Source organism: Neovison vison, chromosome X, assembly GCF_020171115.1.
Source record: "Neovison vison isolate M4711 chromosome X, ASM_NN_V1, whole genome shotgun sequence".
NCBI classification, from domain to species: domain Eukaryota; kingdom Metazoa; phylum Chordata; class Mammalia; order Carnivora; family Mustelidae; genus Neogale; species Neogale vison.
Window position 1 is genome coordinate 116,252,757 of NC_058105.1, and position 15,299 is coordinate 116,268,055.

At 43.6% G+C, this 15,299-nt stretch overlaps 1 protein-coding gene across 11 annotated transcripts in view; it reads left to right on the forward strand.

Annotated features, from left to right (window-relative positions):
- SH3KBP1 (SH3 domain containing kinase binding protein 1) overlaps nt 1-15,299 on the forward strand; it is a 340,719-nt gene that overhangs the window by 203,559 nt on the left and 121,861 nt on the right. For all 11 annotated transcript variants that reach the window (XM_044234434.1, XM_044234427.1, XM_044234423.1 and 8 more), the window contains one exon: nt 2,331-2,536. In XM_044234434.1, the coding sequence (XP_044090369.1) occupies nt 2,331-2,536 (206 nt within the window). The remainder of the gene's footprint in view (nt 1-2,330; nt 2,537-15,299) is intronic.

Genomic DNA, 15,299 nt, shown 5'->3' on the forward strand with positions numbered 1-15,299 from the left:
GGAAAGCGTGTGTGATGCACACCAGTAGCTGAGAGCTGTAGCACCCAGTCGATATGAAATGTCACCTTTCTTTCCCTCCAAAGGGAAGGAACTAGATTTTGAGTTATTTCACCAACCCAGATATTCAGCTATATAATTTGCATACTTAAAAGTGATAGAAACAGGCTGCCAGAATGTCTGGAAGAAAAATCTGCCGCGTGTTTCCTTCCCAGTCCATGCTTATGCGACTGAATGACTGCCCCTTCTCCCCGCGTAGTGCGAAGAGCATTTCTCCCAGTGATTAACAGAAAGTCATTAAGAGGAGCCCGGAAGGCAGCAAATCCCTGAAACCAGAAGCTCAGTGAAATCAGAATGGCAGTGGTTGAAAACATTATGGTTCTGACTAATGAAGAATGATAGAGGACTCCTTCAAATTCCTCTCTCTGAAGAACTGATGCACACTTGCCCTAATCCATTTGCCCTGCCTCCTTCTGCTGCTGCTGCTGCTGGTGGTGGTGGTGGTGGAGAGGGCAGGACGCTGATGGTTTCTTTCCACTAACTCTTTCTTTTTTCCACCCTCAAATGGTTCTTTCCAACCCAGAAAAGAATATACGAGGCATTTATCACATAGAAAGAATCCATACGGCAAAATGAGAACATGTTAAAGGGGAAATGACACAATATTTAGACTCCAAAATTATATCTCCAGCAGGGATATTTCCAAAAACAATGAACAAATAAACACACGAATGGATAGCTAATCCAGGGGGGTTCTCCATGTTTGCACACTCAAATCCAGTCCTAGAAATTGCAGCCGACCCCACTGCTGCAGGCCTCTCCTCATTGCTCTGCCCTCTGTTCTTGCTCACAAATGCCGTTCTTTAATTAAAATGTATACCGGGGATCTTCCTCCTCCCCCCTTCCTTTTTGGCCTATAAATGCCATTTTATTGAAAACAGCAGCAGCAACAAACACAGCCGTTATTTTAATTTTAAGGATTTGATTTTGAAACTTGTTAGCAATTTATAATGACCTTTCAATATTTTATCTGTTTTCATTTAACAGTTCCTTCCTGCCCTGAGACTTCTTTATTTGAATGACTTCGACATTTTATAACATTTTATGTGAGCAATTATTGGTGTATTGTTCTTATGTACTAGGAACCCACCTTCTGGATAGAAGGGTAGTGCACGATTGGCTAATACGGAACAAAATTCGATGATGTGCTTTCATCGAGGACATCGTTGTCATCAGGGGATATACAGTAAATGTTCAGGAGCTATCCTACTACACATCTAGAAGCTTTAGAGACAGATTGAATGGCAAACTAGTTTTCCCTAAGATATCCTCTGAATCCTGCCCTTCGATGGCCTGACTAATGCACTGACTTTCAAAGTAAGAGTGTATACCCAGAAATTAACTAGAAACAAATAGGCTCTTCCTTTTAGGAACATGATTGTGGGCAGAGCCCGGGGAAAAAAGAATCTGGGAGGTAAGTGTTCATGCTGTCTTACTGATAACTATTTGATGACTTCCAACACATGCCACAGGAAGTCAAAGGAAGGGTGTCATGTCCCCAGTATTCTTCTATGGAAAGGGATTCACCTTTGGGGAAATGATGGCATTGAAGGAGGAAAGAAGAGCTGGCCTCCGAGAGCAGCTTCCTTTCCCTCTTTTTAACAAACACAGTCATCTCGCCAGTGAAAGCGTCTCAGTGTCAAGTTTGGTTTAATGCTTTCCTAGAGAAACATGTCTGCATGCATTTATTCCTTGTGAAGCCATCCAAAGAGATTGAATTCTTTGGCAGTCATAGTTTTGTGTGGTTTCTTTAATTGCTAATTTGTTTAAATGGCTTTTAGCTTTACAGTTTCCCTTTAGGAAATGTTACTTTCATTGCTAATTGCTAATTGCCATAGAGATTGGAGTCATAGAGATTGAGTCATAGAGACTGGAGGTACAGTATGTGGTACGGGCGGGGTGGGGAGGCGAGGACAGGGTGGGAAGGGTTGTTGCCGCACACAGACTGTGGCGAAACAAGTTTGTATCAGAATCCGGCTCCGGTTGAAGAGTGGTGAAATGTCACACTTACACAGAGATCTGCTTTGAAATTAGATTTTTTTTTTTTAAGAATCTTGACTCACTTCTTTAAATTAAAGGCTGGTGGTGGGGAAATCAAATAAAACTCAGAGCCACCCAAACGCAATGTATTCAACACATGAAATGGAAAGCCCCAGTGCAGGTTGCCCTGTGCCCAGTAACACTTTTAGAGGTGGTTCCCGGCTGGCTGTGAGGCGCTTCACGGCTATGGCTGATTTCTGAGCTCTCTCTCTCCCCGCCCCCACTCTTGACAGGTTTAAGGGAAACCACAGGCTCCGAGAGTGACGGGGGTGACTCAAGCAGTACCAAATCCGAAGGTGCCAACGGGACAGTCGCAACTGCAGCAATCCAGCCGAAGAAAGTTAAGGGAGTGGGCTTTGGAGATATATTCAAAGACAAACCAATAAAACTAAGACCAAGGTCGATTGAAGTAGAGAATGACTTTCTACCGGTGGAAAAGGTAGGTTCGACAGTTTCTGTTTTATTTCAACACAGTGCGGAGTACCCAAAAGTCCTGTGTAGGGCATCTGAGACTTCTTGTTCCTCTTCTGGGGTGTCGGCATCCTCACAGGCTAGCTGTTTGCCTTCTCCCCTTTGAGGCTCTCCCTCTGTGTTTCTCATGCTCTAGTTTGCGTCTGCTCTTCTTACTGACCTCTCCATGGAATGAGTCTCGGTATGACTTTCATATGGTCCTGCACTTCTCCAATCCTCTCCACCACGACAACCCCCCCCCCGAAAAGGCCCTCATGCCTGGACCCAGCTAAACACATGACCATGACACTTTCGAGCACAGACCGATCTATTACTTCTCCTTGTCCGTTTCTTTAGTGCTTCGTGCCCGGTTGTGTTGACTAGTTCTGCACTAGACCAAAGGAGCTGTGTGGGTTTTTTCTCTAGGAGTTAGGTGGGAAGGATTTCTAGACCACTGAAAGGAAGTCTCCCGCATGTGTGTGGGATGGAGATGGGCCGTGCTGTGACTCCCTGCGTCGCTACCATCAGGAAGCTGGCTGTTTTCTTCTACCTCTCTGGTTCTGGGTTGCGAGAGGCAGACAGTGTGTTGCTGCTGAGTACGCGGTTGCTACAGCAACACACCCAGAGCCATCGAGCTTGTGGCTGTCAGTGACATCTACTGTGGTACACTTCTGAGCCCCATAGCTTCACTTAGGACTTGAGAAATACTGTGGAATTTTCCAGATTGTATTAAGCTACACCGGTGCTGTGCTTAAGGTATGTTTGTTAATTTGATTTAGTGCTGAAACTTTTGATGTTTGTGCCAGTAGGCTCAGGGGATTGGGCATCAGCAGCATCTCTAATGCAGGTTTATCAGTGGTTTTTACACATTTTTCATTTTTCAGGTGAGATGAATTTTTTAAAAGTTGCATCACCTTCCACAGCTGTAGAACTTCTAGCTGCCTCTTTCCCCCAGCCCCCAGCAACCTTGCCTGGTGTCATCATGCATTAGAATCTGGAAAGGAAACTTTGGGACACTTCAGACCCCTAGAGATGGAAAAGGCAGAAAGGGGCAGAGACTTAGACATGGAAGAATGTTCCATTTGCATTTCCCTTTCACTGCAGCTTATCTGAGCCAGCTTTGTTTCTTTCAGTAAGCAGCCTATGATACCTATGATATCTGTGATATGATACCTATGATACCTATGATATCTGAAAGCTATCTAGTTGGTATCCCAGCTTGCGAACCCATTTCTCCATCACATGATTGCTTTCAGATTCCTGTCAATATTTACAAAAGAACAAGTCCCCATCTTGGGAAGAAACAATGGATGTAGTTCTTCATTTTACTCAACTGGTTGAAATGAATGTGACCATTGACTCAGTCAACAAGCAGTTAATGCCGTTTGTTTGCTTTATGTTTCTTGGTCTTATATTCTTCTCTGTGTAGGACATCATGTGTGTGTGCGTGCGCGTGCACGCGTGTGTGTGTGCGTGTCTCTGTGTGTGACTTTTGCCTATTGCTATGAATATTTGTTTTAAGCACAATAGTAAATTGGGTAGCGTCACATGTAACACCCCCGAGCTTGGATCTCAGCCGTCTTCTCCAAACCCCAGGGCCGCGTGCCCAGCTGCCGACTTGCACATCTCCACCTGACAATCTTAAATTCTTACTAGCTTGCCCAACCCTGAACTCCTCCTCATTCCCCTCGAACCACTCTGCCCACAGCCTTCCCCATCTCGGGGAAGACAATGCCACTCCCGCTTTTGCACAGCAGGACTAAAGCCTTGGGGTTTTCCCTGACTTCTCCTTCTCTCACAATCCACGCCCCACCAGTCAGGTGACTCCATCAGCTCCACTGCCCCTGAATGTCCGACACCCGCTAACCTCCTCCCCTTTGATGCTCCCCTGCTCTCTCGCCATGACTCACTGGCCTCCTAATAGGGCTTCCTGCTTCTCCCCTTCCCCCTAGAGTCTCATCTCCACAGTGAAGCCAGGGTGATCCTTCGAACGCCCAAGTCCAGTCATGGCGCTCCTCTGCTCGTGTCCCTGCAGAGGCTCCCCTGAGAACCAGGGTGAAAGGCCTGCCCCAGGCCCTCAGGCCAAAGTGACTAGGCTCCTTTACTACCCGGCCTTCCCCCTCACCTTCTCCCCATTCTTACTCTGTCCCAGCCCCTCACTCTCCCCTAAACATGCCAAGCACTCTCCCACCTGGGGCCCTTTCTCACAGTGCTTCCCTCTGGGTACCTCTGGGTAGACACCTGCTCCACCGGCCCACTGGCTGCCTGCCTCTTCTGCCTCTTCTCCCCACACTTTGCTCAGACTTGACCTTTTCAGGGAGTCCTGCCCTGGTACACTCATTCTAAACCTGCCCTCTTGGCCTGTCCTGCTCACGTGTGCTGCATTTCTTGGTTTCCTTAGCCTGCAACCCTTTCTAACGTAATAGTCATTTTATCATGATCATCATTTATTTTATTCCCTGATCTGTGCTCTGCGCTTAGAACACGGGCAGCACACAGTAGGTTAGGTGTTCAGTAAGTATTAGATGTACGGGTACTATCAAAACTGTATCAACATAGCACTCCCGACATTACAGACCTCTATAAAATGAGGGGACTGGGTGGAAGAATGTAACAGTTATATAGTTGGAAATATAGTGGCTGTGTGGTTCGCTGTGTTTTTGTGAAGCAGAGATTTACTGTATTGGTCTTAGAGACGTGACACGTTAACGTCATCAGAATAATATATATGTGCATGTGCATGTGTGTGCATCTTGATTCATGATTTGTTTGCAGAAGGAAACCATGTTCTGGCAGCAGTCTTAACCTGCTCCTCATTGTGAAGCCTCTGGGGAAAACGTCAACTTTCCAGCTTGCTTTACTGGCTGTGGACAATTTTTTTACAGCATCTAAGAGGGCTTGAAACATCTCCACCCCTGTCGTTGGCACTACGGATGGTGGCATAGATTTACGGAACAAGAGCTGATGAGTGCGAATGTTTTACTAGTGCACAACCTGGTTCTCGTCACTGTTGAGATGGTTTTGTGTCCAGGATTTATGTTTGTGGAAGGAAGCTTCCTTTGAGAATTGAGCACGCAGGTTTGATTTTGCTGAAGCACAAATTGGATCTCACGTGACAGTATTTGTTAGGTGAGACCCAGGTGGTCTTCTACGTAGGCTGGGAAGTTGGCCATCCGAGATGGCTTGTTTGATAACTTGGGTGTAGGAAAGAAAAAAAAAAGGAAGCTGGTAATTTTTAACAACTGCAAGCCTATTACAATTTTCATTCAAGTTGGGAAGTTTGGGGATCCACTTTTTTCTGTCACTAGAAAATTCTGTGCTTGTTTTCCCTATGCTCTAATCCATACCAGCCTAACCCGAGTGACTAAATGCTGGTAATTATACCAGTACAGATACTATGTAACTCTCCCCAACCCCAACAATAGGGACATAGTGAGTAGTCTTGCCTCTCAATTTACTGAGCTATAAGGAAGGACCCCATTTATGAGTCCTTTTATCACTGTGAGTGATTTGTTCGATGCACCATTTAACTGAAATACTTACAGATGAAATTATTTAATGTCTGGGATTTTGCTTCCAGTAATTTGAAAGATGGAAAAGTGTGTAGGGCACAAAGGAAATGATTGGTCATGAGTTGATAATTATTGAAACTGAATGGTGCATACATATGGGATCAGCACCCTGTACTCTCTTTTTATATATATTGTAAATTTCCCTTGATAAAAGGTTAAAGAAATAAAGAAGAACCTTGGGAAAAAATATAACATTTAAACTAAGCCCAGAGTTAAGTATGTGTTGTATTAAAATAATAGAAAATACAGTGTGTCTAAAGATGAACCAAGTTGAATATCATAGGATTAGAAGGGGATGGGGGTGCCTGGATGGCTCAGTGGGTTAAGCCTCTGCCTTCGGCTCAGGTCATGGTCTCAGGGTCCTGGGGTCGAGCCCCGCATCAGGCTCTCTGCTCAGCAGGGAGCCTGCTTCTCCCTCTCTCTCTGCCTGCCTCTCTGCCTCCTTGTGGTCTCTCTCTCTGTCAAATAAATGAATAAAATTTTTTAAAAAGTATTAAAAAAAAAAGATTAGAAGGGGCTGGTACCCTTGTCCTAGCTTGCTGCCCCTGACAAAATCATTTAACCTCAGTGAGGCCATATCTAAAATGGGAATACTCTGTATACCTGTCCCACCTCGTCAGACTTTTAAAAAATGTTATATAACAGAAAATACTCTGAAATTATAAATGTAACTCATTTCAACTAGTATTTATTGAGTACTGACTCTGTGTTCAGCCCTGGAGACACAGTGGTAAATAAGACTGGGTCACTTCTCTCAGGGAGCTGCAGAAAAGTAAATAAGCCATAATAATACAGTGCGGGACATGCCACAAGTTGAGATCACTTTGAGAACACAGTGCTGAGCTGTAGGAGCCCTTGGGCATAATAGGAAGTGATGAGTTGTGAGGGACACTGGAGAATGAGTGCTCCCGTATGAGTATGTGTACCTCCTTCCTCCAGGAAGTAATGTTTAGACTTCCTGTAGGAAGTAATGCTCTTAGGCCCACAAGAAGTCATGTTTAGGCTGAGAACCATGGTGTCCAGTAGACATTCATTAAGCCAAGGAGCATAGAGTTATCAAGGTGAGAAGAGCAACATGTCTTGAAGGGAAATTAAAATAGCACAGAACATGTGTCAAGGCTTTAGCAGGAAGTGGGGGAAAGATGAGAATAGAGAAGGAGCGGGCCTAGATCAGGAAAGGCCTGGTGACTTGTTAAGGAGTTTGGACTTGATCTTAAAGGCAGTGAGGAGCTATCAGTGGGGAGCTATTTTCAACAAGAGAGTGGTACAGTCAGGTAGGTGGTTTAGAGAAAGTATTCCAGTTTACAGTGGGAGGAGTGGATTACAGAAGACGGGGTGACTAAAATTGAGGAGAGAGGTTAACAGAAACTTATGTTGGCTCTCCCAGTAAGCTCCCCACTGCCCCTACAGTCTAGGTTCTAAATCAGTTGATGAGTCAGTGGATGGGGAATCAAAATAATACTTTTGCTTCTTGTTTTCAGTATGGATATCCATTTCATCCAGCACTGCTTATTGAAAAGATCATCCTTTCTGCACTGCACAGCCTTTATCACCTTTGTCATAATTTAAGTGGCTATGTATGTGTTAGTCTGTTTCTGGGCTCTTTTGTGTTGGTCTATATTTGTCCTTGCACTTATTCTATACTACCTCAATTACTGTAGCTTTATAGTCAATCTTGATACCTGGCAATTTAAGTTCTCAATCTTTGTTCCTCTTCTTCAAGATTTCCTGGGCTATTCTTGACCCCTTGTATTTCCATATAAATTTTAGAGTCAGCTTGTCATCTGCCCCCACCAAAAAACAAACAAACAAAACCTTTGGGATTTTAATTGGGGTTGCATTGACTCTATAGATATGTTTGAGAAGAATTGATACTTTTCCAATCCATGAACATGGTATATTTCCTCTATTTATGTAGATCATATTTCATTTTGTGAAAGTTCCTCAGAGCTGTACACTTAAGATTTGTGCACCTTTCTCTACCTATGTTATATAGCAATGTTGTTATTGATGAAGGCAAAGTTGAAGGATATAGATGAGTGTGAGAGCCAAATGGGCCTGCCAGCTGATCCCAGAATTAGATAGACCCACTCACCCACTCTCAGCAACATTATAGTAAAGCAGACCCATGTGAGATAGAAGGGCTTAACCACTGGGGGACGAGCAGAGGCTAACTTCGAAGAGGAGAAAAGAAAAGAGTTGAGCTGAACATGCCTTTATTTTTCTGAAATTCGCCTATAGAGGAAGTCATTTCATTCTCCCAGAGGAAAGTGAGTAAGGGAGCAGAGAGTTCCAGGAGTGTCCAGGTGTGTCCAGAAAGTGTCCATTTGGGATCCCTTTTGCATGGTAGGGAACATCAAGAGAAGAGATAGTTTTTCTCTCTGACAGCTTTGAAGTGTTGTCCTAGATGGTTTGGGGGAGATGCTTTGAAGGTAGAATGAAGAAATTTGATAGTATGTGGAGGATAAAGGAGAGGAAGAACTTGAAGATGATGCTTTGGGCAACTGGCTTAAGCACCTGGGTGGTAGTATCATTCCCTGGTTAGAGACTGCTGGAGAAGAGAGATATCTGGGGAGGAGAGAGGTCATGGGTTATCTTAGACTAGCTGGATTTCTTAGGTACTTGTGGAACCATCAAGTGGAGGCATCCAGCTGGCTCTTGGATAAGTAAGTCTTATCCAACTGTAGACGTAGGTTTGAAGTCATAAGCCTAGAGACTGGGTTGGAAGGCTATAAGCAAGAAGGCAATCTGGACAGGACCTTATTCTCATGAATACAGCTGGTACCTTCTATCCTTCACCTGTGGACCCAGGAGGGAATTTCCTCATCAGGCTGCTTCCCTGTGACCCCAGCCTAGCCCCAGTCTTTTTGTAAACTCCTTCCCTTTTCATGAGTCACTCAGATGATCACTCTGACCAAACACTTAGGGAAGGGAATGGCAGGTATTATACATGGGTGGGTAAATGGCAGATACCCAGGGGAATCTCCAGGACCTAACCTGACAGGCCTTTTGTAGAATAATCTTGGCCTTTTTTCCCTCTCTTTTTTGTAAAATTTAATTTTATTTTTTCAGTGTTCCAAGTTTCACTGTTTATGCCCCACACCCAGTGCTCCATGCAATACATGCCCTCCTTAATACTCACCACCAGACTCACTCATCACCCCACCCCTCTCCCCTCCAAAACCCTCAGTTTGTTTCTCAGAGTCCACAGTCTCTCACGGTTCGTCTCGCCCTCCTATTTCCCCCAACTCACTTCTCTCCTTCTCCCAATGTCCTCTGTGTTATTCCTTATGCTCCATGAGTAAGTGAAACCGTATGATAATTGAGTCTCTCTACTTGACTTATTTCACTCAGCATAATCTCCAGTTCCATCCATGTTGATACAAAAGTTGGGTATTCATCCTTTCTTTTTTTTTTTTTTTAATTTTTTTTTTTAAGATTTTATTTTATTTTTTTTATTTATTTGAGAGAGAGAGACAGTGAGAGAGAGAATGAGCGAGGAGAAGGTCAGAGAGCAAAGCAGACTCCCCATGGAGCTGGGAGCCTGATGTGGGACTCGATCCCGGGACTCCAGGATCACGCCCTGAGCCGGAGGCAGTCGTTTAACCAACTGCGCCACCCAGGCGTCCCCAAGGGTATTCATCCTTTCTGATGGAGGCATAATACTCCATTGTATATATGGACCACATCTTCTTTATCCGCTCATCTGTTGAAGGACATTTTGGCTCTTTCCGCAGTTTGGCGACTGTGTCCATTGCTGCTATGAACATTGGGGTACAGATGGCCCTTCTTTCCACTACTATCTTTGGGATAAATACCGAGTAGTTGATGCCAGCTCATTCCATGTTCAGGTTTGTTACAGTGGTTGCTTACTGGATTCCCCACAAAGAAATTCTCCAAGAAGCTCCTTTCCCGTGGTCTTTCTGTCTTAGCTGATTACCATTTGTGACTACTGATGTCTCCCTCTTAAAGTGATCCTATTTTCTTTCTTCATTTACTACCATATCCCAAAACCCAATGTTGTGTTTGTGACAGTCTCTTCAACTCTAATCATCTTAGATCTCATTTTTCACCCAAATTAATGCCTTTATGATATCAACATTGTAGCTTTCACTTGTAACAGAGAGTGTTAGTTAAAATTGTATATAAATGAGCTACTAATCATTTTTTTAATCAACCAAATTGCAGTAAGAGAAATTTTACTATTTTCGTACATAAGCAGTCTTTTTATCCATTTAGTAAAAATTCATCAAGCTGTATACTTAAGTACAATTAAAAATTGTAAACAGTTAAAGTGATGATCTTCATTCATTAAAAATGAGAGATTTATGTCTCTAATCCTTTGAAGACTAGAAATAAGCTCTGGGGATCTTCAGGAGCTAAAGGTGTCTTCTTTGACTAATGAAACACAACTCAGTCAAAACTTGGTTATGATTTCCTGAGACCTATAGTATTGGATGACCCTCCTTTTGGCTGAATGATAAGATTATGTGACATCTCTTGAGCAGTTGGAAAATCCATGGGTTTTAATGAGTAGATGGTGTTAAGATGCCTACTGGTTGCCTAGGTGAATGGTCTGGGGTTTTCAGACTTTGTTTTCTGTGTTCTCTTTCCCCAAAGTATCTCTGTTAAGTTTCCTTATCTAGGAGAAGTAAGGACAGGGGTGTTAGTAGGAAAAGGGAACAAGACACAGTGTTACAGGACTACTCTTTGACATGTTAGATGTTGTTTACTGTTCTACATATGCTTGACGCAGACTTTCTAAAACACTCAGCATAGTAGTTATTTTCTAAGAAATGTTTAATTGCAGCCAGAATATGACTAAGGATCGCATTCGCGGAAGGCCTTAAATTTGTGTTTTTAAGAGTGTAGTGGTTATAAAGCATGCAGGCCAGATTGCCTGGGTTCACATCCCACCTCTGACTCTTCCAGGGACAGACCACTTAAGCACCCAGTACTTTAGATTCCTCATCTGTAAAATTAGGATACCAATGGGACGTGTTCCATATGGTTGTCACGAGGAATGAGTAACACACACAAAAAAAGGATAGAAAAGTGTGTGGCATATAATCATCACTTGATTAATTTTCATAGTTATTATTGCTGCCCTTCTGGTTATTAGAACAGAAGGAGCGCCTGTAAATAGCAGTGTGGTTTCCAGGATCGTTTCTTTAACTTTTTCTTATAGAAAAATTCAAACTCACAGGAGGAGAACTGAATTTTGCTGTGTCTGGATAGCTGTTTGTTTGACATCATCATGTCTTAAATATTAGCCATTAGAAAGTAAGTGCCATGGGACGCCTGGGTGGCTCAGTTGGTTAAGCAGCTGCCTTCGGCTCAGGTCATGATCCCAGCGTCCTGGGATCGAGTCCCACATCGGGATCCTTGCTCGGCAGGGAGCCTGCTTCTCCCTCTGCCTCTGCCTGCCTCTCTGTCTGCCTGTGCTCGCTCTCTCTCCCTCTCTCTCTGACAAATAAATAAATAAAATCTTAAAAAAAAAAAAAAAGAAAGTAAGTGCCATGATTTTGGACCTTGCCATCATATTCCTATTTACAACTCCTTGAAAACTCTTGTTAAACTGTACTGGGCCCTCAATAAATATTTGTGGACTGGACACACAAATATAATGTTTTGTCCTAATCCAACTGAAATCATAAAGGAAGACTCATTATGTTTGGGGTCTGCTTGTGGTCTGGCTACAGATTCACTCTCTCGTTTGTCTATTAATTTGCTCATTCATTCACTTACTGAGGCTTTATTGAATGCCTTTTATGGATCTGCAGTGGCAGCTCTGGAAATTTCTAGATAATAAATGAGCTCAATCCATTTGTAAAGGAGTTGGCTAGGTGGCATGTCTGGATTCGGTATGAGCATGATACATACGTATTTTTTTTTTTTACCTGGCAGTATATTTATTTGGGATGAGGTGGGTCTGGTGTAGTTCACTGCAATGGAGTTAACACCTCCTCCCCTGCATCACGCCTTGAATCAGCTGTCACGTACAGGCCTCTCATTTAGTGCTTTGCAGTATGTATGTGTGGGAGAAAAGTGGGCAGGTATAAAAGTCACTGTGATGCAGGGGAAAGGGACTAGCAGAGGTACATCCAAAGCATCAAAGAGAATACGAGAAGGAGCTACTACCTCTCCTAGAGGTCCCGAATGAAGAGATGGGGTATCAGGAGCTCTTCTCAAGCCAAGTGAGATTTGAACAAAGTATTACAAGATAAATGGGCTTTCGCGGTCCTGGCAGCGTGTGCACAGACAAAGAGAGAGCATGGTTATGCAGAAGGGCTGTGTTTGGCTGGAGTGTAGGGGATGTGGTCCCGGTGGTGGTGGAGGAGGAAGTAAGGGGCTGGAGGGGAGGTGGGCCCTCTTCCCCCAGGGCTCCACCAGCTACTTTACACAAGCTGTACTTCTTTTGGGTGACCTGGCCAGTTAGCGGAGGAGTTCTGCTTGGGAGTGGCATGATCAGATCAGCACTTTAGAGATAACTGTGCCCAGCAAAGTGAACTGGAGATGGGGAGGAAGTAGCTGGGAGAGTTGCCAGCCCCGGGGCTCCGTGGTTGATGACTAATTGGCCAGGCCCCAGGAACTTCTAGTAGCTCTTGGAAAGGGGCAGATGGGCCCACCTCATGTACACTCTTCGAGTTGGGCTGCTGTAGCCTGGGTTGGCAGCAGAATTGAGAGAAGAGCCAAGTTTCCTTTCAAAGAAAACTCTTTTGTTATTATGGGAAGCAAAAGGCTAGGACTCGGCATTCAGCTGTCTTTGTTGAGAGATAGGCTAAGGATGGAGAGATAATAAATAGGTGAAGTTGGGAAGGCATTGTTAAATTCATTTCTGTAGATATAATCATGAATGTTATCATGCGTCTCTAACTGACACATACACATTTATTTATGTAGCATGTATGTGCAGCCAGCTTATGTGCCTAATTCGCCTTTTAATAAACTTTAATTTTAGGGACGCCTGGGGGGCTCAGTCAATTAAGCGTCTGTCTTTGGCTCAGGTCGTGATCCCGGGGTCCTGGGATCGAGCCCCGCATTGGGATCCCTGCTTAGCAGGGAGCCTACTTCTCCCTCTGCCTGCTGCTCCCCCTGCTTGTGCTCTCTCTCTCTTGCACGCTCTCTCTCTCAAATAAATAAACAAGTAAAATCTTTTAAAAAAACCTTTTAATTTCAGAATAGTTTTAGATTTGTAGAATAGTTGTAAAGATAATACAGAGAATTCCCACGGAATTTTCAGAGAATTCTGTTCTTAACATCTCCTGTTAATATGGTATATTTGTCACAATTAATGAACCAATACTAAGACATGATTATTAACCCAATTCCATCCTTTACTCAGATTTCCTTAAGTTTTTCTTGATGTCCCTTCTCTGTTCCAGGATCCCATCTAGGACACCCCATTACAGGACATCTCCTCAGGCCCCTCTTCACTATGACCTTTTCTCAGATTTGCCATGTTTTTGATAATCTTGGCCATTTTGAGAAAATTTTCAGAATGTCCTTAAATTAGCATTTGTCTGACATTTGTCTCGTGCTTAGACCAAAGTGCTGGATTTAGGGAGGAAGATCACAGTGGGGACTTGCCATTCTCATCACGTTGTTTCGGGGCACATCCTGTCAACGTGACTTCTCACTGTTGTTGACTTTGGTCACCTGACTGAGGTCATGTTTATCAGGTTTCTTCGCTGTAGGTTGTTCTGGTTTTTTCCCTTCTCTAGATTCAACTTTTAAAAAAAGATTTTATTTATTTATTTGAGAGAGAGAGAGAGACAGAGATAGTGACAGAGATAGCAACAGAGAGCATGAGCAGGGGAGGGAGGGAGAAGCAGGCTCCCCGCTGAGCAAGGGGCCTGCCATGGGGCCGGATCCCAGGACCCTGGGATCACGACCTGAGCCGAAGGCAGACGCTTCACCGGCTGAGCCACCCAGGTGCCCCTAGATTCAACTCTTTAGGAAGAAGTCACATTGTGTACCTTACACTTGAGTGGGGGGTTCCGCTCCCCTCCTTGAGGGACGAGTATCATCATAGATTAGTGGGAATTCTGTGCAGGCAATTTGTCTATCCTCTCTGTACTAATTAAGTTTTGATAATTAATTTTTGATAAGGTGATTTTTTTAATCTGCCCCCTAAATTCCAGATGTTAATTCCCTCCCGCCCGCACCACCTTGCCATTTGCATCCTGCTGACATCTCCCACGTTTGTTTCCTTGTGTGATATATAAACAGACCTATGTCTTATTTACCCAAGCAGATTGCGTATTTCTTAAGCACTGTGATAGCATCTCATTCAAAACCCCCAATACCACAGGCAGTTACTAAATATTGAATAAATGGCTTTTAAATTAGTACAATTAAAAAATTCAAAAATTCCTCATAGGGAAGTGAAACGGGCCCTCGGAGTCTGAGCACATGAGAAGTGTGGTAAGGTGAGGGTACTCCTAACTTGGCACCCTGCCTTGTGATGTTGCCCTGAGTTTGAGATAGTGGCTACTAGGGTGCTTACTTTGTACCAGCTACTTTATTAAGCACTCAACATATTACCTATTTAATCTTGCAGACAATCCTATAGATTGGTGCTTTTATCCCCATTTTATAGAAAAGGAAACTGAGGTGAATGGAGGTTAAATGAGTTGCTCAAAATCACACCCACCCCTGGGAAGAGGTCCAGCTGGGGTTTTTGATCTCAGACACGCTGGCTCTAGAGTTTCGATCTCTTAACCACCGGGCTCTAAATCCATGGAAGTGGTGATTAAAATGGTATCTCATTTGGGGCCAAAACAAGATTGCTAATTGAACATTTTATTCCAGTCTGTGAGGATACTACCACTGACATGGCTGGCAACAGTTTTGCTTGAGTTTTCCTAGGGTGAATGTTTCTATAAAGCCACGGCTGTTTTTCCCTTCTTAGGTTTTTTTTTTTCTCCTCTTCCTTCTTCTTTTTCTTTTAATGAGTAATTTCTGTGTATTACCACTAATTTCACATCTTTAAAATATGGGTATTTTTACCACGGACATTTCACATAGAAATGCCCATATTCTAGCTCTCTGTCACTCCCCATCAGATTATCTGCTGAGAGATAGTGGGCTTTTTATTTTCTCTCTGGTGTTTTTAAACAGAAGTGGCCGCTGGGTCCTGCCAAATAAACACTCCTTCAGTGTGTTCCTTGTCTGAAT